Source organism: Neovison vison, chromosome 3 (genome assembly GCF_020171115.1).
Source record: "Neovison vison isolate M4711 chromosome 3, ASM_NN_V1, whole genome shotgun sequence".
NCBI classification, from domain to species: Eukaryota; Metazoa; Chordata; class Mammalia; order Carnivora; family Mustelidae; genus Neogale; species Neogale vison.
Genome location: NC_058093.1, coordinates 217,810,722 through 217,834,694, shown reverse-complemented (window position 1 = coordinate 217,834,694; position 23,973 = coordinate 217,810,722). Strand labels below are relative to the sequence as shown.

Sequence of the window (23,973 nt, the reverse complement as noted above, 5' to 3'; positions counted from 1 at the left end):
GTGAATAAGACAGTATCTAGGTCAAGTAGAGAGGGCCTAGACGGGGCCCACCCAGAAGGGGACCTCCAAATGTGGGCTCCCAAACTGGGCTCTGTTTGCTCCTCCTGCTGTGTGACCTTCACAAGTCTCTTCCCTCTCTGTGTCTTGGTTTTCTCAGAGGTAAAGTGGAACCACCCCTCAGGGAGACGGGGATGAAATAAGATAACACCTTTTAAAAGAGTCTGGGAGTGTACTGGCCCTAACTCTAGATGGGGTTGAGGGGGGTTGGGGGGGTGGGTGGTCACCAGGATCTGGACAGCAGGGCTGTGGGGTTCTGCTGGGGCAATAGGCGGAAACTACTTCCCTCATAACCCCCACATAAAAGCAAATTCTGGGCTCAAAAGGTGCTGGGATGAATCACAGTTCCACCATCAGCTGTTGTTCTCAACTGTAAAACAGAACAGTAACCCTGGGCTCAAATGGTCGTTATAGGGAGTATATATACCTGGCACGCGGCAAGTACAAAATAAAAAAGCTGGAATTGTTTTTATTTGACAGACAGGACTCCAGACTCCACCTCCCGAGCTCCTTGAACAAGTAGGATCCAATGACTCCGATCTGTGGGTCGGTGGGAAGGTCCTGAGCCTCCAGCACGAAATACCGGGGACCACCCTCCCCAGTGGATCTGAGCTCTTGGGTCCCCTGGCTGACTCTTGGTGTTGTCTTGGTGTTGAATCTCTCTGGGCCTGTTTTCCCCACTTACTGAATGAGAGTCTGGACTCCGTATTCCCTATTTAGGACGCTAGCGCAACCAGAGGCGGTCCCTGGCCAGGGTGGGGTGGGGGGTGGGGGCTCGGAAGGGAAATAAATGCATGACAGATAAGGCAACGTCCGTCCAAAGGTGTGTCGACTGGGGAAGGATAGTTGTGATGGATCCTACTCCACCTGAGACGCTCATCGAGATGCACCAACATAGGGTCGAGGTGCTGCCCGGTCACAAACCCTACTCTTAGGTGGCCGGGACCAGGTGTCCCGAAAGCAGCTTGGGCGGCAGCCAAACCTTACCGCTAACGCGGGAAGGGGGCGGAGTCGGGGGAAAGGACAAGGTCTCACGAACAAAGAGGAGGGCGGAGAGGGGCTGTTCTGAAGACTCCACGAGTCGGACGAGCCCGCGCCACTTACCCCGGCTTTGGGCGCCCTCCACTACTTTGGTGCGAAGCGGCGTCCTCCTGCCCACGCCTGCCCAACCAGCCAAAGTCGGGGCTGTAGTGACCCCCAAACTACAATCCCCTACCTGGCCCGCGTAGGGCGGGGCCTGCCCAGGGGGCGTGGCCGCCAAATTGAATTTCCCCAATGGGGCACGAGAATGGGCGGAACCCTCCCAAGAATTGGCTGGCGCAGCAGCGAGGGGCGGGGATGGCAGGGAGGCCGGCGAGGCTGGACGGGCGGCGCTAGCAGAATCTCGGGGACGGTTGCTGAGGGAGACTGGGATCCCGGTCGCGGCGCCTTCCGCCTGACCGCTCCTACTCTGTCGGATCCCGAGCGACCTAACCAGAGCCAGCGCCGAACGGGTGGGCCGGACTGAGAGGTGGGTGTGCAGGCCTCTGGGAGGTACCGGGACCCCCGACGGGTCCTGGGGGTGGAACCCGGATATCTGGACAGGGGTTCTGGAACTGGGCCCCAGACTTGAGAGCTCCCACCCATCCACGGGGGCTGTAAGCCATGGCATAAGGTTCTAGACCGCGGGAAAGGATACCACCCACGGCCCTTCAGGAGGTTCCACGAATCTCAGGGTCCCTGGTCTGTGGGGGCACACACTTTGGGGAAGGTCCCACATTACTCTAAGGCCTCTCTCAATCCCTGGGGACCGCAGACTATGTGTGTGACAGGGAGCTCTGTAACTGAAGTCAGGCAGCGGCGGGAATCACTAAGGAGAAAGACACTTCCTATAATAGTACCCTGGTGTCCTGGCTTACGCATTAGGGACCCCTGCCCCTCAGGAGACATGGGGGAACTCAGAGTGTCCACAGAACCTATGTCAGGTATTGCTGAGGCACTTTGGGGGGATTACCCCAAAGTAGGTATGTAGAAAGAGGCAAGGACCCCAACAGAGGGAAGATGGGTGGTTGACACCTATCCAACCCTAAAGGGTGGGAAAGGCAAGTAGCCACTTGAAAAGGCAGGGTCTGAAGAACCCCAGCTCTGTGGATTAGGACATCCACCACCACCAGACCCCTTCACCAGATGGGGTGACTCGACAAGTGAGTGTTCTGGGGAAGGGGAAGGCATAACTGAGGAATGAATCAACACGAAGTTGGAGAGGCAATCCTGGGGTCATTTCAGTCACCACACATTAACTAAGCACCTATGGTGTGTCAGGCTGTGGGCCCTCAAATTCCATAAAGACATGAGGGCTGAGGAAGGAAGGAAAGAGCTGGAAGTTTAGGCCAGGATTTAGGGGGCCATGATGGGCAGTGATGGGTCAAGAGGGAGTGTCCTGAGTCCCTAGGGGCACTTTGGAAGGGGGTTTCAGGAGCGGGGGGGGGGCAAGATTTTGATTAAATCCATCTCTGCCCTGGGTCTTTGGGATCCTTCTTCCCCCCTGTGACAAATCCCTGGCCCTTTTCAGTCCTCACTTTGCCTATCCAGAGGTTGGATGGATCAGGTTCTGAAGGCCATTCTAGCTGGGGAATTCAATTCTAAGTGTGTAAATTGGCAGGAGGAGCTAGGTGCCTGGACACCTGGCTTCATGAGGTCTAGGTAGCTGGCATCAGGGGAAGGTTAGGACAGGGAGAAGAAAGGAGTGTGTATAGAGGGCTGCCGTCAAGAACTGGAAGACGGGATGTTATCTCCAAATGGATTAAATCAACTAGGGAAATGAGGAGCAGTGGCAGCATGGATTTGGATATGGGCACAGCCCACAGCCAGGGAGCCTGAGCTTTTAGTCCAGGAGGGAGCTGGGCAGGCCCTGGGGATAGGTGGGTGGGGCAGGAAACTGGAGTCTGGCAGGCACCCCCTGGTGGTGAGCAGGCTGTGGTGGGCCTTAATCCAGGTCTCTACTCTCCCTGTGGAGAGCCCAGTTTAGGCCACGCAGCAGGCTAGCCTTAAGTTAGCTGGGCTTGAACCAGGGACTCCCACCCTTGGTTTGTTAAGTTTTCAGCATATCAGCCTAGGACTGAGGGAAACTCCCAGCCCGGAGCCACAGGGAGCAAGGATGAGACCCCAACAGATGATCACGGGTTAGAGAGGGAAACTGAGGCACAGAGCCCAAGTGCCTGTGTTTTCCAGGGGTCCCGGCATTCCTAATTCATGTCTGTCTCCTGCAGAATTCCCTGAGCTGTCAGGTGCCATAGGCACTGGAGATCTCACAAGGAGGGGACGGACAGAGGTAGGGGCCAGCGAGATGGCGGATGAGGCCTTCGCCGGGCTGGATGAGGGAGCCCTGCGGAAGCTGGTAAGTGGCCCATTCATCCCTGCTGTGATGACAGGCAAGCCAGGTCAGAGGCAGGGCCTGTCCAGGCTACCTCTCAGCTGATGAGGGGAGGGGTGGAGGGGGAGGGGGCAAGAGGAGGGCTCAGGAGAACAGGACTAAGCCTGTTATGCATGACTGGTGCCACAGACCCACTAGCATGTGCCTGTCCATGCCAGGTGCTAAGGCCTGGTCCCTCCCAGGCCCCCACTGCCACCACCTGTTTAAACAGTAACTGCTGGGGACTCACCCATGTGTAGCTATAGGTGTGGGGAGGCTAGATTTGCTCTCCCAAGCAACTGCCTGGGCAGTGCCTGCCCCTGGAGGCTGGCCCAATGATAACAGTAGCACCAATGATTAAAAGTGCCAGGGCACAGGGGCGCCTGGGTTTTGGTGCAGGTCATGATCTCAAGGTCCTGGGATCCAGCCCCCACGTCTGCCCACCCTGCCCCCCACCCCAGCTGGAAGTCAACTTGAGGATTCTCTTTCTCCCTTGGCCTCTCCCCCTGCTCTCACACTCTCACTCTAAAATAAATAAATAAATCTTAAAAAAAAAAAAATGCCAGGGCACAGCAGGGGTCAGGCTGGGTGCTAGACCATCTCACAGAAACTGTGACTACAGCAGCTCCAAAAGCCAGGAGGGCACTGTGGCTCAGAGAGGTGAAATCACTTCCCCGAGGGCACCCAACTACAAAGAGGGTGTGCCAGGATCCAAACAAACCCCAAAGACAGGCATGGGGGACCAAGTCTTGGATAAGTCAAAGCAAGAAGAGCCCATAAAGAGGGAAGGGCCCTTGAGGGGGCTTAGGGCTCCTTATAAGCTCTGTGATTTCTAGTGTGTCATTTTTCCCTCTCTGAGCCTCAGTTTCTTTACCTGAAAAATGGGAGAGGGAGATCTGTGCAAACATATATCCAGGTCCTAGAGTTGGCATGGGGATAGGAGCATGGGCCCATATCTTAGAGTGGAAGAATGGGCCCACTCTTTTCCCAGCTTCTTGATCGCCCTATCTAAACGTAGCCCACCCGTCCCGGTGCACAGAAAGGCTGTAGGGGCAACACAACAGGGCACGCACGTGACCACTATCAGGGGCAGGGAGCTACTGAACTGGAGGAGGGGCCAGAGCCCCGCCCCCCAGACCTTAACCTTTGGGGCGGGGAGGGGGGCGAATTAAGATTTACCTTTCCTAGGAAAAGGCTAGTGACCTACCCACCCCCATACCATTCTTCTGGGGACAGGAGTCACTGGGCAGTGGCCAGTGTTGCCATGATGTACCAAGGCAGTCAGCCTGTATGCCCTCAGACCAGGCCTTTAGATCTTCTGGGTGTCTGCCATGGCCACAGCCTGCTGTGTGGCAGATTGGTTTTCCAGAAGTTCCCACCACGTCAGCTCGACCTCCCCTCAGGAAGTCAGCTGAGGGTAACAGAGGCAGAGCTTGCCAGAAAGCAAGCCAGGCCCTCGCGCATCTCCGTCTTTAGGGGTCCCCTCGGAGGCTCAGGGCTCTCCAGTCGCCAACCCCGACTGGGCCCATGTGGGCTGGTAAAGAAGCCCAAGCGGTAGCTGCTGTCGGCCCAGCCCCGCCCCCTAGCTGGGAAAGAATTAACTAGACGCTGCCCATCGCCTTGGGACCGCGAAGCCGCGCAAGGTCACTCCCATTCCAAGACCGGTTCCTCCACGGCCGGCGCCCGCCATTACTTCGCCCCGGCACTGCTGAGGGTTCCCGCCCGGAACGCCGGCCTGGCTCCCGCCGGCTTCGTGGCAAGAACGGGGGCGTCCCAAGCCGGGCTCCTCCCCGCAGGGCCGGGCCTTATAAGGGAAAACTGGCTGGCGCCCCAGCTTCGGGCCGATTCGGGGACCCGGGCAGCAGCTTCCGGCCTACGCTCCCGCACATTCCTGAGGACGGGGCGGGGTGCCTGCGCGGGATGGGGCACTCGGGGACAGCGACGCCGTGTGTACCTCTGCCACATACCCGGACGCCCTCCGCCTCGGTCCCGGGGTTCGAGTTCAAGCTCCGGCGCTCACTAGTTGGGTGACCTAGGGAAGCTGCTTAAGTGCTTTGATTTCCTCTCCGAAGCCGGAGACATTAAAGCAGGCTGTGGCGGGGGCTTCCTGTCTGGCTCAGCACCGGGCGCCCTATTCGGGGCGGCCCGAGAGGGGCGTGGGCGGTGCCCTGGGAAGACTGGCGGTTCCGGAGCCTGTGGGCCTTCGGCGCCCCCTGGCGAGGCCTCGCTCCACGGCCGGTCTCCCGGGGTAGCTGGAGGAGCTGAGACTGAGGAAATGCCTGGGAAGTCTTCTTTGTAGTGCTGGTGGGGAGACTGAGTCCCAGAGAGATGCTGGGGCCTCTCAGACCCCACCCCCCACTCCCCAAGAGCGAGGACAGAAAGGCCCGGAGACCCGGCCTCCCAGGAGGAGGAAGTGCTGTCTTTCCTCCCGGGAGAATTTCACTGGGCAGCTTCGGAAACCGCCCTATCCTCTTCCCCTTCCTTCTGGTGGACGATGGCTCTTTGTACTTCCTTCGCTCCCTCCCACAGCCCCCTCCACACACAACGGTGGGGCATGAGAGGATAGGGAACATAAGCCACGCAACAGGGGTACTGTCAGCCGACAGTATCCAGGCTCAAGGGCAACGTCATGCTGGGGACGACCAGTAGCATGAGGTTCTCCTTCCCCCAGCCCCACTCTTCTCATTTGGTGGGGGGATCAGCCGGAGGATCCTATTTTCCAGATGGGGACAGTGAATCTTCTCAGAGGTAGCCATGTTTCCACATCATGCTGTTTTCAGGGATAAGAACCCCATCTCTAGAACCCAGGGCATTCAGAAGAGGTACCCAGGAGACAAGAAGGCTAGACATCTCTTAGCCTCTTTACCCTCTGTACAGGGGCACTGAACCAGTTGACTCCTCAGACCCACAATTTCCAAGGGTAACACAGACAACTCTAGTTCTGAGGCCAGGACTGGAGGGTGGGAAGGTAAGCCTCTTGCTCCCTTCCTCTGCTATAATAGGCCCCCTTTGGCCTCTATAGTTGTCTCTAGTCCAGGCTAGAGAGGGTTCCTTACACAGTGGTGCCAAGGTCCTTGAGGTGCCCACCATGGCAGAGGGACCCCAGCAAAAGAGCTATCTTCAGCACAAGGCTGACATTGGAGTCAGAGAGACATGGGTTCGATCCTGGCTCAGGTCATTTGGCTGTGAGCAAATAACTTTTCTCCCCTCGAACCACAGTTTCCTTACCTGTCAAATAGGAGGGATAAAGTACCTAGGGTTTCTGTGAGATTAGGGCAGACTGGGGGCTCAGTGCTGGGCCTGTCATAGAGGTTCCCAATAAATGTTACTTACGCGTCATATCTTACACTTATTTGCCCTTGCCTTTCTCTCCTTCTAAGTGGCTGGAACCACGGAGGGGGTAATGTTTACTATATGTACAGCTATGCAAGGAGACCCCAAGTCACTGCCCCCATCCCCACCTACTGCCCTGAGGTGGGAGCAATTGTTCCTTTTGGCAAATGAGAAAACCAAGACACAGAGAGGTTAAGGACATGTTCCTGACCACCCAACCAGGCGCAAACTGAGGGTGGAGCAAGCTGGGAGTTCTGGCCTGAATGAACCTCAAGGGATCCTCCCATAGCTTCACAGAAATGTGGAGCCTGAGGGACTCATGGAGAGATCTGTCCCCCAGAACTCTCCTTACTCTTTTCAGACCAGGGCAAGTGACCTGATGGCAGATTGGACCAACCCATACCCCTGCTGAAACCTGTCCCCACCACTTGACCCCCTGTCCTGGAGTAGGAAGGAATGATGGAGGAGAAGTCTATAAAGGAAGGATGTAGAGGGTTCCTGGACCCTACCCCTGAATGATTTCCCTGGGCCAGTCCTCTCTCTCTTGAGCCACAGACTGTAGAGGGGAGAGATGTGGGGCCTGGGCAGGGGGGAGTGCAACAGAATTGGCTGACTGCCCAGCGAAGGTACCCTTTCTGAACCTGGTTAGACCAGCCACCCCCAATCTCCCAGGGATTGAGGGGCTAAGAAGCTGGTGGGAGCACCTCCCCCCCCCATTTATACCCTCTCTAGGGCCGTGGGTAGACCCTAGTGCAGCTATATTATCTGTCTGGGGAGCTGACCCTCCTACTCTGGGCCCTGGAGCCTTTGATGGTGGTTAGGACTGGGTCAGTATGGGGGAAAAAAAATAGCCTCTAGCCAGACAAGTAACTAGGACTCCTGAACACCTGCTTCTGCATAGATTTTCCCATCAGTCCGATGTGGATGAGGCTGCCACCCTCAGCAAGGCTGTAGTGCTTTGGGACAGAACATGGGAATCTTCCTTGCTCACATGGTGGACTCTAGCCATCCTAAGCATGCTTTCCTCCCCGGGGACCCTGTTGGGAGCCCGTAGGGTGGCCTCACTCCTCCTGACTCCCAGGCTGTTTTAGGGGGTTCAATGAAGAACTCTGAGACAGGAGTCAAACCCTAGGAAGCAATGCCCAGGCGGGTGGTCGCTCGCTGCCCACTCTATAAATGATCATGCACAGTGGGCCATCTAGGAGCTCTTTTTCCACGGGCCGAGTCTCCCTGAGACCCTGGGTGGGTGGGAGGGCAGGCTCGTGACAGGCATGTGGCAGAGAGAGTAGACACAGACCACTCATTGTGGCCCAGGCCAAGCTGTGGGCAGCTGGTGCCCGCCCTCTGCCCCAGCAGCCAAAATGACTGGCCCCTCGCCCCCGCCTGTCCCACAGCTGGAGGTCACAGCGGATCTGGCTGAGCGGCGCCGCATCCGCTCAGCCATCCGGGAGCTGCAGCGGCAGGAGCTGCAGCGTGAGGAGGAGGCCCTGGCATCCAAGCGCTTCCGTGCTGAGCGGCAGGACAACAAGGAGAACTGGCTGCAGTGAGTGGCCAGGGGGACTTGGTCACACAGGTGGGAGGAGGCTACACTGGGGGCTCAGCAGGTGTTGTGCAGGCAGGTGGGAGCACAGGTGTCTACTCCCCAGTTGGGTGTGCAAAGGGCAGCACAGGCAGGCATCTGGAATATGCCGGGATGTCTGTGGGTCCGGACCCCTCGCCAGTCATGGAGTCCTACACATGCCCGTGTCAGTAGCATATTGGAGTCCGTGGTCTTAGTGCTCACATACATGGGCATGTGTGTGCTAATGTGTAGCCAGAGGGCATGCACTGCCACCTGCCCCCCTGCCAAGGTTCTGGGTACCTAGTCCTGGCCGCTGCCCTCAGCCCGCATCCTCTGTGACCTGGCTATGGCAGTGGGGGTCAGAGTCCTGATGTCCCCGCAGCTCTCAGCAGCAGGAGGCGGAGCAGCGAGCTGCTCTGGCGCGGCTGGCTGGGCGGCTGGAGTCCATGAATGATGTGGAAGAGCTGACCGCACTGGTGAGGCCCAGGCCAGGGCAGGGGATGGGCCAGGGCGGGTGAAGAGCCAGACTCCACAGTCCAGCTCTCACCGCCTGCTTCTCATCCCCAGCTGCGAGGTGCCGGTGAGTATGAAGAACGAAAGCTAATCCGTGCTGCCATCCGCCGCATAAGGGCCCAGGAGATTGAGGGTATGTGTCCCGCCCCAGTCCCGCCCTGTGCCCTGCTGCTTGCCACCCACATCCCCTCCTGGCCACTCACCTGGCATTTTTTTCCTTCCCTTCCAGCCGCCACATTGGCCGGGAGGTTGTGCAGTGGGCATGCCAACAGTGGCTCAAGAGAGGAGAGCAAGGGGCGGGCAGCACAGAGGCTGGAACGGTGTGAGGTAAGGAAGGTGGGCAGGGTGGGAGGGTAGCCCAGTGTCCTGCACCCATGGATGCCAGCAGCAGAGAGCACCAGTATGTCTTTGCTAGGCTGGTACTTGACTGGGGGTGGGAAGTGTTTGGGGGACACTAAGGCTCTGTCTCAGGCCTCTGCCTATTCTCCTGCACAACTTCTGGCCATGTGTCCCCCAGTCCAGGCTCTGCATCTAGCCAGGCCGTCCCCTCAAAGCCATCTTGTCTGTACTGCTCCCGAGTGTGTCTCCCGTTACCACCCTGCTGGCTTCCCAACTTCCATGCCTACCTCTCATCCACCATGGCCATCCGGCCCTCCATGGCCATCAGACCTCTGCTCTGTAGCCAATGCAGTCTCCCTGAAATGCAAATCTGACCCTGGTAACCTCCCCAGCTTAAACCGATCCTGAGGCTGTCCCTTCCTATCCAGAAGCCCACATCCTGACTTTGGCTTATCAGGGCCTGCCTATCACATCCCAGCTGAGGGGTGGAGCACTGTTGGGAATTGACTATTCTCTAGGGAGTGTGGGTGAGAGGTCAAGATATGTAGATTCCCTAAGTGGCCAGCAGAGGCCGCTGGGTCCCAGTCCCTGAAGGACTACCCCCACAGACACACACACTGATTAGCCTGACTAGGATCCAGGGGTCAGGGGGCCTCTGCTCCAGGGATCTATTAAGGCCAGGAGTCCCCAGCAGGTCTCTTGTCATCCCCTACCCTTGGCATAGGATCTGGTCCTCTCCAAACCACCCTCAACTAGGCAGTGCCGGGAGGCGGGGAAGTGAAGATCAGCCTGCATGCGTGTGTGGGTATGCCCATGGGAAGTTCTGCCTACCCCCTCTGCTTTGCATGCCCTGCCCTGGGCACCTGCCAGTCTAGGGAGCCTTGGCTGCATCCTGTCGATCACCCACAGGTGCCAGAGCCAGAGAAACAGGAGCAGCAGGCAGAGGTCCCAGAGCCAACCCCACCCCCCCAGGGCACCACCCGGGATGTGACCACGGTGACACTCCTGCTTCGGGCCCCACCTGGGGGCACACCCAGCTTACCTGCCTCGCCCGTCAGTTCACCCACCACTGCTTCTCCTGAGCCTCCACTAGAGCCTGCTGAGGCCCAGTGTCCTGCTGCTGAGGCTGTGGGCAGCCCTGAGCCACCCTCCAGGCCACCCAGAGCCACCAGTCCTGAGCCCCAGGAACCACCAGCCACCCCCAGCACTGAGAGGCAGGTTGTCAGCAAGGTGAGTCTGGATGAGGGACAGGGATACCAGGCAGGTGAGCTCCTTGATTTGGGAGTCAGGCTCTGCCTTTGCTGTGTTTCCCCTGCAGCTCCTGCCTGGCCTCACAGAGCCCCCAGCTGTCCAAGGTCCCACCAAAGGTCCCTCCAACACAAAGAGAGCAGGTGAGGGTCCCAGCAGAGGTAGCTACAAGCCTCCCTTTCTGTGTCTGGAAAATGGGCTCTCGTGCCTAGACAGCTTCAGCTTCTTCAAGGCTAGGCGGTCCCTGACACTCCTCCCACTGCCCTGAAGTGTCCCCACCCCCAGCCTGGCCCACCCCCCCACCCATGGCCAGAGGCCTCCCAGCAGCCTTGAAAGGCAACGGGCCTCAGGCACATTCTTTTCCCCAATAAGGGAGTGCACCCATCTCCCAGCTGAGGCCATGGGCAGTACTGGCCCCCCCGGGGGGGGGGTGTCCCCCACCCCCATCAGCAGGGAGGATCTAGGCACCCTTCCTCCAGCCCAAGCCTTGCCCCAGCCCCCAGGAGTGTCCAAGTCATCCTAGGGTCAGTGTGGGAGGAGAAGGAGGAGCCTATGAGCTAGATACAGCTGAATGGGGAGGCCAGGAGCTGAGGAGGTACAAGATGGGATGGGGAGGCTGGAGTACAAGAAGGGGTTGAGAGGCTGAGGTGGTGTGGAGAAGAGAACTATGAGAGGTGGAACCCCCATAGGCAGTCTCCTTTATCTTCCCCCACCTGGCCACCACCATTTTTCCAAAGTGCTAGACCTGGCTGGACCCCGTCCCTGCCAACGCTCCCTGTCGGTGCTCAGCCCCTGCCAGCCAGCCCAGAACCGAGGTACTACCTGTTCCCACTTCTGGAGACATGGGGCAGTCCCTGGCCCACCAAGTCACTAATAGCCCTCTTAATCCCTTCTAGAGCCCCCCACCCCTGCCGGTGGATCTTCCCCATTCCAGCGGGCCGGCTCCGTGCGGGATCGTGCGCGCAAGTTCACCTCTGATTCTCCCATGGCTGCCAGGCTCCAGGATGGTCCATCCCGATTGGCCCTGGGTTCCTCGACCCCCGCAAGACTCCTGGGCCCCTCCCACATCAGCACTACCCCTGCCTCCTCTTCCAGCGGCTCCTCCTCACGGGGCCCCAGTGACACCTCCTCCCGCCCCAGCAAGGAGCCACGAGGAACAGCCAGGCCCCTGGCCCAGCTTCAGAGCTACCCCCGGGAGGAGGGCCCCAGGGGGCGGGGCTTGGCTGCCAGGCCCCTTGAAAACGGAGCAGGGGGGCCCGTGGCCCGCTCAGAGGAGCCCAGTGCCCCGCTTCCCGTGCCTGTCGGCATTGCCGAGCCAGGGGCCAGTATGAAGACCACATTCACCATCGAGATCAAGGATGGCCGTGGCCAAGCATCCACTAGCCGAGTGCTGCTGCCCACAGGCAACCAGAGGGCAGGTAGGCCTCCCTGCTCTCTCACCACTGCTGGGAAGGAGTGTCTGCAGCCAGCCACCCACCCAGCTCTGCAAATAGGACCAGCGCTGTGGCCAAGGTTCAGGGTGTCTCCAAAGGCTGTGCTGGGAGCAAGGGGCACCATTAGCCTTGGCTGGCATCTCCCACCCTGCAGCTGATCTGACAGTAGCCCTTCTCCCCCTCCAGAACTGACGCTGGGGCTCCGGGCGCCTCCCACCCTCCTCAGCACCAGCAGTGGGGGCAAGAGCACCATTACCCATATCAGCAGCCCCGGGACCCTGGCCCAGCTGGGTAGCATCACTCACGTCACCAGCTTCAGCCATGCCTCCCCTGGTAGCCGGGGAGGCTGCAGCATTAAGGTGAGCCCCTCCTTACCCCACCAGCCTCACGATCCATCAGTCTTCTATAGACCGCTTCAGGATGTAGGGCTAGCGGGATTCCTCTGCTCCGCTTCTCCCCGCATTGCACACACAAGGAAACTGAGGCCTGGAGAGAGAAGATGGCTACCTATAGTCCAGAGCCAGTTGGTGGCAGAACTAAGGGCAGACCCAGCAGGTGTGTCAGGAGCTTACTTTGTACTGGCCTCAGGCTTCCCACATGCTGGTGTGGTCCTTACTCCAAAACTGATTTGTTCATTCCTAATGAACAGATGGGAAAACTGAGGCTCAGAGAGGGTAGTGCGGGCTTTGCCCCTTCTTCATGTGGTAGCCCCAGAGCTCCTGCTCCTTTCCAAACTGGACCTCAGCCCCAAGAAGCAAAGCTGCTGATCTGCTCATCCAAGATCAGCCTGGCCTCTTAGGAGATTGGAGATTAGTGATTACCATCTGCATCTACATCTCTGGGGGGTTGAGCAGAAGCATGGGTGGGGGGATATGCAGGGGGAGGCAGCAGCCTCACAGGTGCCACGGGAACTGAATACGCCGTACCTTTCCATTATTCATTCCCGAGCCTGGGATCAGCCGGCTGGGAGCTGAGCTGGGGAAGGGACTCCCCAGTGGGCCATCTGGCTGCCCAGGTAATGTCCTCTTGGCTTCACTGGGGACTGAATGGGACTTTGGTTGAGGTGGGATGGCTAAAGCCAGCTTTGGGCCTTCTCGGGGGTGACTGGAAGAGGGTGGGGGCAAGAAAATACCCTTTCCCCCTCAGAGCAGGACCTCTCTGCTCTCTGCCAAGAGAGTGAGGGGATGAGGCCTTTGGGGTGGGTGGGAGGTAACAACAGTGAGTCTTGCGTCTAATGCCACCAACTCACCTCAATTTCCCCGTCTAGAATAGAGGGAAAGCAGAAAAGTGCCTCAAATGGGCTCAGAATCTGTGGTTGGATCCAAGGGCCACAGGCAGGCCAGAGAATGTTTATGTCAGGGATGAGACACTTGTTCTAGCACATTGCTCAAAGTCCTGCCTCTCTGCCTCCATTTCCCCCATTTGTTCAAGGCTTTCTAAAATTGCATGGCCTAAAGGCAAAGGAGCGCAGGCTCTGGAGTCTGGCAGGCTGGATCCTCACAGCTCATGCAAATCGTGGCCCAGGCAGGCCCATTCCTTGCTACCTGCCTCGGTTCCCCCATCTGCGGGGCATGGGGCTGTGGCCTTGGTAGTCCTTCAGAACCTGTGCAGCGTTGCTGTGCTGCCCGTCTGCAATCTGTGCAGGGCCAGGGCCAGGGCCAGGCCTGGCGGTCTGCCTGCTTGGGCAGGCCACCCCTCCCCCACAACCCCCTCCACAGGGAGCCCAGAATAGGTTTCTATTTGGGCCCGGGCCCCAGGCCCAGCTGGCGGGTGGCAGGCTGGGAGGCCGGGAGGCCAGCAGGGGCGGGGCAGGCCCACTGCCCTTGCCTTCGCCCTCAGGCCAGCTGCAAAGACTCTGACACTGCCAGCCAGAGGCAACTGTCCCTATCCCTGTCCCCATCGTCACCCAACCATAGAACCCCTGCCATCACCATGCCGGGGGTCCCGGGGCCCGGGTCCGAGCTGGCTGTGGCCCTTGAGGAGCGATTGGGCTTGGCGTTGGAGGAGCTGCGGGCAGTGGCTGAGGCTGGCCGGGCGGCAGTGACCCAGGCAGCTGAGGCAGCAGCCTCAGCCATGGAGCCTGTGGCCCGGGCCGCTGAAGAGCTGCGGGTGGAGACGGCAGCGCTGAGCCGGCGGCTGGATGCACTGGGCAGGCAGGTGGAGGTGCTGAGCCTTCGGCTGGGGGTCCCACTTACACCAGACCTTGAGCCTGAGCTGGAGCCCAGCGAGCTGCTCCTGGCCGCTGCCGACCCCGAGGCCCTCTTCCAGGCGGCTGAGGATGCCGGGACCCCCGTGGCCCACCCGCCTGCCTTCAGTACCCGCCGCCGCTCCTCTGCCGGCCTTGCCCGCAGCAGCAGTCTCGTAAGTCCCTCTGGGCTGGGGAAGCAGGGCAGAGGAGGGGGCGGGTGGTGTTAAGGGGGTTCTGCATCTGCTGAGGGTCCTTAAGATAAGCCTCTACCATCACTGAGCCTCAGATTACCTATCTGCAGAGGGACTGGGATGCTGGTGCTCCAACGCTCAAGCGAGAGGGTGCCAGGCTCCTGGCCCTGAGGCGTGCTTGGTGGCTGCCCTAGCAGCCCTTGGCCAGGCCCCAGCCCCCACCCCCACCCCCATCCCTACTCTGCCCCAGCCAGGCTGAGTCTCTCTAAAGCAGCTGCCACTTCGGCTCTCCTTACCCTCACAGCAGACAGAGAGGCCCTGCCAGGAGGGGAGGGGCTATAATAACTGGGCTGGGGGCTTGTCTGCAAGTGGTTGGAAGGTGGCCTGGGAGGGGTAGGGCACTGAGTTGGGGCTGCACGCCCCTTAGAGGGAGCAGGGGCAGGCTTCAGAGAGGACTTGGCTCTGAGCAGCCCCAGACAGACACCTAGTCAGGAGCCCAAGGGCCCTGGTTCAGACCCTTTGGGGCATGTGTGTGTGTGTGTATGTGCATGGCTTATGCTGCCTGGGCACTGGCCCAGGAGGACCCAGGCTTTGGGAACTACCAGCACAGCCTGCCTGGGAGGGGGCTGGAGATGAAGTACCAGAAAGAACTCAGACTCAGGCGTTAAGGTACCTTCAGCTCAGACCCCAGGCTGCAGGCAAGTCATGCAGCTACTCTGAGCCTCAGTTTTCCTGTATGTTAAATAGGGACAGTAAAATCTCTAGTGTTTATACAATGCTCACGACCAAATGAAAGTCACCAGTATTGGTGCCATTGATCGTAGTAACACAATTCCAGGGAGATGGGAAGCCCTATGGCAAGGCTGTCAGCACCTCTTACCTGAGCCTGACCACAATATGACCATCCTCGCGTGGGCAGTCTGACCAGTTCGTGCTTATTTCCAAGGCTGTGCCAACAGACCCAGGGCCTGGTCCCCCATCCTCTGGGGACAGGGTTGGCTTCATCTATACCCCTCCTTAAACTGCGTGCCTTCTCCCCGCCCTGCAGATGGAACCCGAGCCAGCAGAGCCCCCCTCTGCAGCAGTGGAAGTGGCTAATGGCACTGAGCAAAGCCGGGTGGACAAGGCACCAGAGAGGCGGAGCCCGCTGAGTGCTGAGGAGCTGATGGCCATCGAGGATGAAAGCATCCTGGACAAGATGGTGTGGCCATATCTGGTGGACTAGGGGTTGGCAGGGGCCAGGAACCAGCAGGCAGCAGATGGGTAATGACAGCGGTTCTCTCTGCAGCTGGATCAGACGACAGACTTTGAGGAACGGAAGCTCATCCGGGCTGCACTACGCGAGCTCCGACAAAAGAAGAGAGGTAGAGAGCCCCTTGCCCCACTCCAGATCCAGCTGCTCCCTTGCCCAGTTGCCCTGGGGTCCATTCATGGACCCTCTAGTTCAATAAACTGCCCTACCCAGCTTCTTCTCTAGCCCCAGATGTTCCCTGCCTCCTTCCCCCTAGATCTAGCATCTTCCTTCCCTAGCCCTGCCTTTCCCCCTGGCTACTCCTGTTATACCAGCCCCAACCAGCTTCTCTTCTCCATCCTAGACCCAGTTAGTCCCTTTCCTAGCTACTCCATCGTGGATCCTATTGCTTCCCCAAGTACTGCCAGCTACTCCTTTTCTGAATCCAAATACTCTTTCCCCCAGCTGCTTTTCTCTCCTTGAGAGCCACTGATGACCTCTGTAGCCTCTGCCCCCACCCAGCTTCCCCTTCCCTGAGCACAGCTATTTCCTGGACCCAGCTATTCTTTCCCTCAGATCCTAGATTCACTTGCTGCTCTAGATACTCTCTGAAGCTGACTGCTTCCTCCAGGCCCCACTGATGACCGCCTAGCCCCTATGCTCACTCACCTACTTCTTTAGGCCCAGTTACCCTTCTTGCCAGCTTCTCTCCTGACCACTCTTTCCCTGGATTGAATTACTTCTCAGGTATCCCCAATTACTCCCTCCTTGGATCCAGATATGTCTTCCTCCAGCTGCTCTTTTCCCCCTTAGACCCATTAAAGACCCATTCAGCCACCAGCCTCACTCAGCTTCTCCTTCCCTGAACTCTACTACTTGCGTCCTAGATCTGCATATTCATTCACTTGGGAATAAACTAAACTACTCATTCCCATAGGAACTCCCTTCTTGGATCCAAATACTTACCCTTTGAGTTTAGCTAGTCCATATTCTCTTGTTCCTGCCTGAGTCCATTGCCACCCACCACACCTCACCCCCTCCTGCCAAGTTATAGCTGTCTCCTCACCCTCAGCTACTCCTAGAGAGGGCCCTTGTCCCCTGTGTCTTCCGTATTTCTAACAAATTGCCCTCCACCCCATCTTGTGTGCCCTGTGTGCCTGTGCATATGTGCTGTGTGGGTGATGGGTGGCCCTTCTGGGCATGCATGGGGCTTCCCCCCTGCCACCCCCCCCACGCCCAGACCAGCGGGACAAGGAACGGGAACGGCGGCTGCAAGAGGCACGGGCCCGGCCAGGGGAGGGCCGTGGCAACACAGCCACTGAGACCACCACGCAGCACAGCCAGCGGGCAGCTGATGGCTCAGCTATCAGCACTGTCACCAAGACCGAGCGGCTCGTCCACTCCAGTAAGGGGCTGAGCAGGGCTGGGGGCTCCAGGTGGGAATATAGCCAGCCCACTGGCCCCATACCTCACATTCCTCCTCTCACCCCCTGCCCCTCCAGATGATGGCACGCGGACAGCCCGCACCACCACGGTGGAGTCCAGTTTTGTGAGGCGCTCAGAGAGTAAGGCCGCCTGGTGTCGCCCTGTGCCTGCCTGCCTGCCCACCTTCTCAGACTCTTCCTCAAGCTCTCTCTCCGTACCTTCATCTGTGTGTCTCTGTCCAGCAGTCACTTTCTCTTCTCTGCCTGTGGCTACCACCATCCCCCCCTCACAACCCCCCACCCTATCTCCTGACATTCAGCCCAAGCCCTCACCCTGCTCCTCTTCCCTTTTCTTGCAGATGGTGGCAGCAGCACCATGGTGCAAACCAAGACCTTCTCCTCATCGTCATCCAAGAAGATGGGCAGGTGAGCACAGGTACCCATTCCCGACTACATGGTACCTCACTGCACACCCATTCTACAGAGGGGTAGACCATAGTGCTGGAAGGTAATAAGCATACAGGCAGGGAGAGTCAGAGTAGGAATCCAGCCACTCCTGCTCCCCTTGTGATCTCTCCTGATCCGCAGCCACACCACTGGGGAGGCCAGAGATTTGCTCAGGGTCTCCAGCTCTGAGTGGCAGTGATGGCATTGAGCCCATAGAGCGGCGTGCCTGCCCCTGAGCTGCCTGGTGGCCCTCCACTTGCCAGTGTCTGCAGACCACATCCCATGTCACAGAGCACTCTGCACCTTATTCTCATAAGGGAGGAGTACACCTCTATCCTACAGAGTATCTCGGGGCTGGTAGGCTCAGAATGCAGGCTGGGAACCAGCAGGGTTCAAGAACTCTGAGTCAGAAAGACCTGTGATCACGTTCTGCACGCCCCCCGCCCATGCCCTCTGAAACCTGAGGCCTGTTTTCTCAGCTTTAGTGGAAATGGCAAGGGTCCTCCCTCCCCTTGTGATGTTTAAAATGGCACATAGGAAAGGCTCAGTAGGTATGAGCTATTATTATTACCATCATTCTGATTATGCTGGTGGGCATTATTGATAGTGTCCAGATCTGAACTCACCTTGTAACTTGATCATTGAGCCTTCTCAGAGAACTCCCCAGGGCCCAAGTCTGTTGAAAAGAGTGGCTCCCACCTTTATGTCCTTTGAGCTTCAGTCTATTCTGCAAAACTGGTGTGATGAGGATGCCTCCCTTGCTGACCAGTGTTGCTGGTGGTGGATATACTACAGGGTGTAGAGTACAAGACTCCTCCCTTGGCAAGTGGGGTTGAGGCTCAGGAGGAGCCTAACAGTCGCCTCCCTACCCCCCAGCATCTTTGACCGCGAGGATGAGGCCAGCCCGCGGCCCGGCAGCCTGGCGGCACTCGAGAAACGCCAGGCAGAGAAGAAGAAGGAGCTGATGAAGGCGCAGAGCCTGCCCAAGACCTCGGCCTCTCAGGCACGAAAGGCCATGATTGAGAAGCTGGAGAAGGAAGGTGCCGCAGGGTGAGTGGCAGGGGGCGTGGATGGGCGTGGCCTAGTGGCCACGTGGGGCGGGGCCAGAGACGGGAAGGCGCAGTCGCAGCCATGCTGGGAGGGGCCTGAAGGACGAGGAAGGCAGGGGCTGGGACAGGCTGGGTGTGCGGGCGGAGGCGGCGGCCCCTATGGTCATGTGACCAGGCCTCTTTTCCCCCACCCACCAACCTCAACGCACCCCTACAGCAGCCCTGGTGGACCCCGTGCAGCCGTGCAGCGCTCCACTAGCTTTGGGGTCCCTAACGCCAACAGCATCAAGCAGATGTTGCTGGACTGGTGCCGAGCCAAGACTCGTGGCTATGAGGTGAGCTCTATGAGGCCAGGCAGCCTAGCTTCTTTCTTCTACCTCCAATCCCCACCCCGCAGCCCTGCACCTACCTCTTGGCAGAATTCCTTCTCACCCACTGTGCTTTTCACAGCCCCCATGCCTAGCCGGGAGGATGGAAGCCCTCTGTGGGATGAGGAAACAGGCTCAAAGAGGACACACAGCATGCCCTAGATTGCAGAATAAGTGATTAAGTGGAAGGGTCTAATGAGGGCCCAGCTCAGAGCCAGACCTCACCCTTGGAGTCGCCCCTCACTGCTTTTGGAAATGGGAGTTGGGGAGCTCCGTAAATTTATATTAGCAAGGGAAATAGGGGAGGCATGACCATGGTCTTAGCTGGGTGGTGCTGGGCTTCCTGATGGCTCTGTGCCAATAAGTAGCAGATGTGGGAGTTGACAAACTGAATGGAAGGATGCTCACATTCCCACTGCCCAACCACTCTGCATCCTTGGGCGAGCTACAGGGCCTCTCTGACCCCAATTGCCCTACATCTGGAATGCGAAACGCTGGGGGCACAGAAGTTACAGGGAAGCTGACCAGTCCTCCCACCACCCATACATAGCACGTGGACATCCAGAACTTCTCCTCAAGTTGGAGTGATGGGATGGCCTTCTGTGCCCTAGTGCACAACTTCTTCCCCGAGGCCTTCGACTATGGGCAGCTCAGCCCGCAGAACCGGCGTCAGAACTTCGAGGTGGCCTTCTCATCTGCTGAGTAAGTGTGGGCCCCAGCCCCGCTGGTGTCAGCTGGGCATCCAGGGCTACGCATCTGGGCCAGGCCCAGCTGCCCCAAGGCCCCCTGGAGCTGGCCAGCCACGCTGTCAGACAGCGGCAGAGACCCCCTTCCCCAGAAGGCCCCTCCCCTCTCTATCCTGCCCACCTGCTGCTGAGTGTGCCAGGTGCCCGCCGGAACGAAGGAGCCGCTGGCCCGCCTACCAGCCCCTGCCAAGGCCCACCAGGTGGCCCTGTCCATATCCCCTCCATTCTCCCTCTGCCCCTTCCTCCCTCTCTCTCTCCCTTTCTCTGTCCTGCTCTCCTCCCACCATCACCAGAGCTTCCTGCTCCCACGGGATCCCGGCTGGAGATTCCAAAAGGAGGCTCCTGGCCCGGGCCCTGGGCCCGCCCAGCCTATATAGGTGTTGCCAGAGGCTTATATAGGACATCAGCAAGCCCTCCACTTTGGAATCGTTACCCTGTCTGCTCACCTCACCCTCAGCACCCTCCATCTGTCTTTCCTTTTCTCCTTTTCTCTTTCTGGTTCCCCCAGATTTCTTCCTCTTCCCCCTCCCCCACCTCCTCTCACGCCTCCCTCACCCCCCCTCCCTGGGGCACAGCCCTCCTCTCCAACCTCAGTTGCCAATGCCATTGGCCCCCCCACCCCGTTCCCGCTTGCCCCAAGAGTTCTCTGCACCTGTGACTGGTCTGGCCCCCCACCCCTGTCTGCATCGCACACCATTAGTGACGGGTAGTGAGCGGCACGTCCACAAGGGGGAAGGGGCATGCGGGGGGGGAGCCGACAGACTGCAGCACTGAGAATGTAACTGAACTCTTGTCTCTGTGTGTGTGTGTATGTGTGTGTCTCTCTGTTCTCCTACCCTTTCTCTTCTCTGCCTCTTCCCCCTCTTCTCTCCCGGGCCCTGCCTCCCCGCCCCTTCCCGGCCCCCTACCCTCCCCAGGACCCATGCGGACTGCCCGCAGCTCCTGGACACAGAGGACATGGTGCGGCTTCGAGAGCCTGACTGGAAGTGCGTGTACACGTACATCCAGGAGTTCTACCGCTGTCTGGTCCAGAAGGGGCTGGTAAAAACCAAAAAGTCCTAACCCCTGCTCAGGGGCCCCACGGTGAGAAACGCCGCCTCGCCCACCTGTGCTGTATCTGGAATCTGCTCAGAGGGGCACAGAGAGAGACCTGGGAGGTGGGTGGGGGAAGCAACTAGACCCCGAGAAGAGCCAGAAGGAGCCAGATATGGCCCTATCTTCTGGTAGTTCAGGGCCCAGCAGGCAAAACCATTCTATAAAGGGGCAGTGATCACCCACATGAGCAGGACTGAGATGGAACAAGCCTAGGAGGGAACCCCAGAGGAGGCACCTGACCCAGCCTGCAGGCCCAGGACAGTTGTCTGAAAAAGTGCAAACTGAGCTGGGATCTGAAGGACAAGTTCAGGCTAAATGAGGGAGAGGGAGTCCTGGAAAGAGGGATGAGCCTATGCACAGGACTGGGGGCAAGAAGGATGGAGAGCATGGCACACCCAGAGGGGAAGGAAGTTTAGTCTGGGTATGAAGGGAAGAAGGGGCCAGGAGAGTCTGAACTACCTCCTGAGGGTGAGAGATATAAAAGTTTTCCAAACAGAGAAGGGATGTATGTTGTCTGGTAGGCATTTTAGAACAATGCCTGGATGAGAGATGGGGAGGGAAGGAATGGGCTAGATAGCTGGAGCTTAATAAGAAGCAGGACAGACTTCCTCATGTATCCAGCTGGGGAGAGAGAAGGAGGCTCAAGGAATCTGCTAGGCCTCCAGTTTGGGCCCTGGGGAGCTGGTGTTGCCGTACTCATTGGAGAGCTCAAGAGCAGGGACAGTGTAACAAGAAGATGTTTCTAGATCTCTAAACCAGCTCTGGCATTTTCTCTCTAGTCACCTCACCTCAGAGCCACAGTAGAGAATTCAGGTCCTGAGCTAACTATCCATTCCAGATAAGCTGCTCGGAGAAGGAGAAAAGTGGCCTGGCATCCTGGAGGTTTTAGGTCAGAGACAGGGCCAGAAACTGGAACTCCAGACTCCCCACTTAGCGGCCCATCTTCCTTACCCCATCACTTTCCCATCTATTGTGTAGAGAGAAGAAAAGACAAAGGCTCAGAGTGAGGGGATTGCCCAAAGTAATGTGAGTCAGGGACAGAGCTAGTGGTGAATTCAGATGCCCCTCAGAGCCTGGAGCCGGGGGAAGGGGGTTGGGGGGGCCAAGCCAACATGTGCACACATATACCCAGAGAAGCCATGCAGGTGAGGGGAGGATGGGCTTGATTCTGTCTCCAGGTCATATATGGACTTAGGAGCTGCTGCCCAGCAGGCTGGCTTGGAAGGCGAGGGGCCCAACCCAGCCCTGATCCAGTTGGAAAGTGTGACTCAGCCGTGCTGTTGCTTGAATTGCCCTGTGTTTGGCCTGTCACTGGGGCAGCTGGAGCCCTGAGCCGTGAGCCCCAGTGTAAACAATGGCTTTATAAGGTCTCCAGGGAAGACACCAGAGGTGGGAGGGAGCTCCACGTTGGGGAGCACTGGATCCCTGGGGAGATAGCCACAGCTTGAAGAAGCTGCAGAGAGAGGCTGTCTTTTTCCCTATAGTAGAGCCAGGGAAATGAATCCAGCCAGGGCCAGAGATGACCCCAAGGGCACCATAGCACATCAGCAACAGAGTCAAAAACCACCTCATTGATCCTAAGTGCTCCCAGGGTCTCCCATGAGGTCGAGGCGTTGTTGCTATAAAGATGGAGAAACTGAGTCACAGAACAGGGCAGAGCTTTATCTAGCACACACAGCTGATTAGGTGTACAGCCTGGACTGAAACAGAGGTCTCCTGCCTCCCAAGGTTCTTCCATGAAGGAGTCCAGGTGAGCTGGGAGTAGGCCTCAGCCCTACCATGGTCTCAGGTTTGACTTTGATCCTGGACCCTTTGGTGTTTTGGCGATAGAAACAGTTCCTGCCCTTATACCTTCCCTGCCAAAGGAAATTCAGTTAACATGGACATGGGAGGGAGCAGGGCAGAAAAGGTCTTGCTTTGGGAGAGGAGGGGGAAATGGAGCCAAAGAACAAACACCAGCTTTAGAGCTCTGGGCTGTCACTTGCCTAGTGGCTGCAGCCCACTGACTCCGGAGTGGGGAGATGGCTCCTGCAGTAGTGAAGAGGGGGCTCCAGGCAGGTATCAACACCCAGGGTTGGGGTGCTTGAGTCCCAGAAGGCCCAGCCCTGCACCTACTAAGCTATGGGTCTTGAAACATGCCTCCTGGTCTGTGACTCAGTTTCCCTATCTGTAAAGTACAGCTAGCACTCTGGAGGATGACAGAAGGGCACCCCTACCCTTGAGGATGTTGTAGGTGGTCCTGTCTGTATTGGTTGGGACCTTCATCTGCCTCCCCTGCTCTACCCAAAGCAGGTGGTAAGAATTAAATAACTACCCCCCCACACACACTCACTGTCCTCCATCTTACATAGCAGGATGGTCCCCTCATGCAAGGACAGGGTTTCCCAGGCCTTTCTGCAGGTGATACCAGGACAGGCATCTGAGAGCTAATCCAGGGCACAGAGGGTTACAGGGGCAGGTCCTGACTGCAGAGAAAGATTTCCCATAGGTAAGGCCCCACTGGATACAAGGGCCCAACCCAGAGGCTTGTGCCAGTAGGAGTGTGCCATTGAGGCTGTGTAGGAGATGGCCCTCCAGAGAGAATATGGGTGGGATCTGGAGGCAGGACACCCCCACCCCACCCCAGGGGCTGGGGTGGAGAGATGGACTGCCCAGAGTCGAATGGGGCATGGCACCCCTCTCCCATCTCCACCTCCACCTATCTGGCCTGGCTCCCACAGTGAAGCTTCTAGGCTTGGGTGAGTGGGGCCTGAGGTTTCCTGTCTTCCCGGAATGCTTTTACCCCTTCAGTCAATCAAGAATCTGGAGTTTATGGAAGACCCAACAGGCCACAAGCAGTGAAAAGACCTCCAGGTAGAGGGTAGCCACAGGAGGTGGGGCCGGCGCTGACAACCACACCCCCCGTGCCCCCTCCCTGCAGGATGCTGGTGGACTGCGTGCCGCTGGTGGAGGTGGAGGACATGATGATCATGGGCAAGAAGCCCGACCCCAAGTGCGTCTTCACCTATGTGCAGTCGCTCTACAACCACCTGCGGCGCCACGAGCTGCGCCTGCGCGGCAAGAATGTCTAGCCTGCCTGCCCGCACGGCCCGCCTGCGGCAAGCTGCCCCCACCATCCAGGCACCGTCCCCTCCCTGTGCGCCTGCCCACTGCTGCCGTCTGTCGCGACACCCTCCCCCGCATACACACGCTGCGTTTTGATAAATTATTGGTTTTCAACAACTCTGACTCCTCTCTGCCTCTCTTAGGCTTGTTAAATTCAGGGCAGCTTGGCAAGGGGCGCACATATCCCCACTCCAGCAGCCAGGTATTTGGGTCTCTCGAGAGTATTAGGGGGGATCCTATTCCCCCACCCTCCT

General features: G+C 58.4%; 1 protein-coding gene across 5 annotated transcripts; it reads left to right on the top strand.

Annotated features, from left to right (window-relative positions):
• Nucleotides 1–1,423: 1,423 nt before the first annotated feature.
• Nucleotides 1,424–23,836, top strand: SMTN (smoothelin). 5 transcript variants are annotated; one of them, XM_044243899.1, is made up of 21 exons: nt 1,424–1,567; nt 3,306–3,433; nt 8,176–8,324; nt 8,725–8,818; nt 8,910–8,988; nt 9,085–9,182; nt 10,104–10,424; nt 10,513–10,585; nt 11,180–11,257; nt 11,339–11,860; nt 12,062–12,234; nt 15,303–15,455; nt 15,543–15,618; nt 16,726–16,890; nt 16,988–17,050; nt 17,269–17,335; nt 18,233–18,406; nt 18,623–18,740; nt 19,324–19,475; nt 20,437–20,602; nt 23,535–23,622. In XM_044243899.1, exons 2-20 carry the CDS (start codon nt 3,383–3,385, stop codon nt 20,579–20,581), a joined length of 2,751 nt encoding a protein of 916 aa, XP_044099834.1. In that variant the 5' UTR covers nt 1,424–1,567; nt 3,306–3,382; the 3' UTR covers nt 20,582–20,602; nt 23,535–23,622. The 5 variants fall into 5 exon arrangements, with proteins under 5 accessions (XP_044099834.1, XP_044099833.1, XP_044099832.1 ...); XM_044243898.1 differs by lacking the exon at nt 20,437–20,602 and having other exon boundaries at nt 18,626–18,740; nt 23,535–23,836; XM_044243897.1 differs by lacking the exon at nt 20,437–20,602 and having other exon boundaries at nt 23,535–23,836.
• The last annotated feature ends 137 nt before the right edge of the window (nt 23,837–23,973 follow it).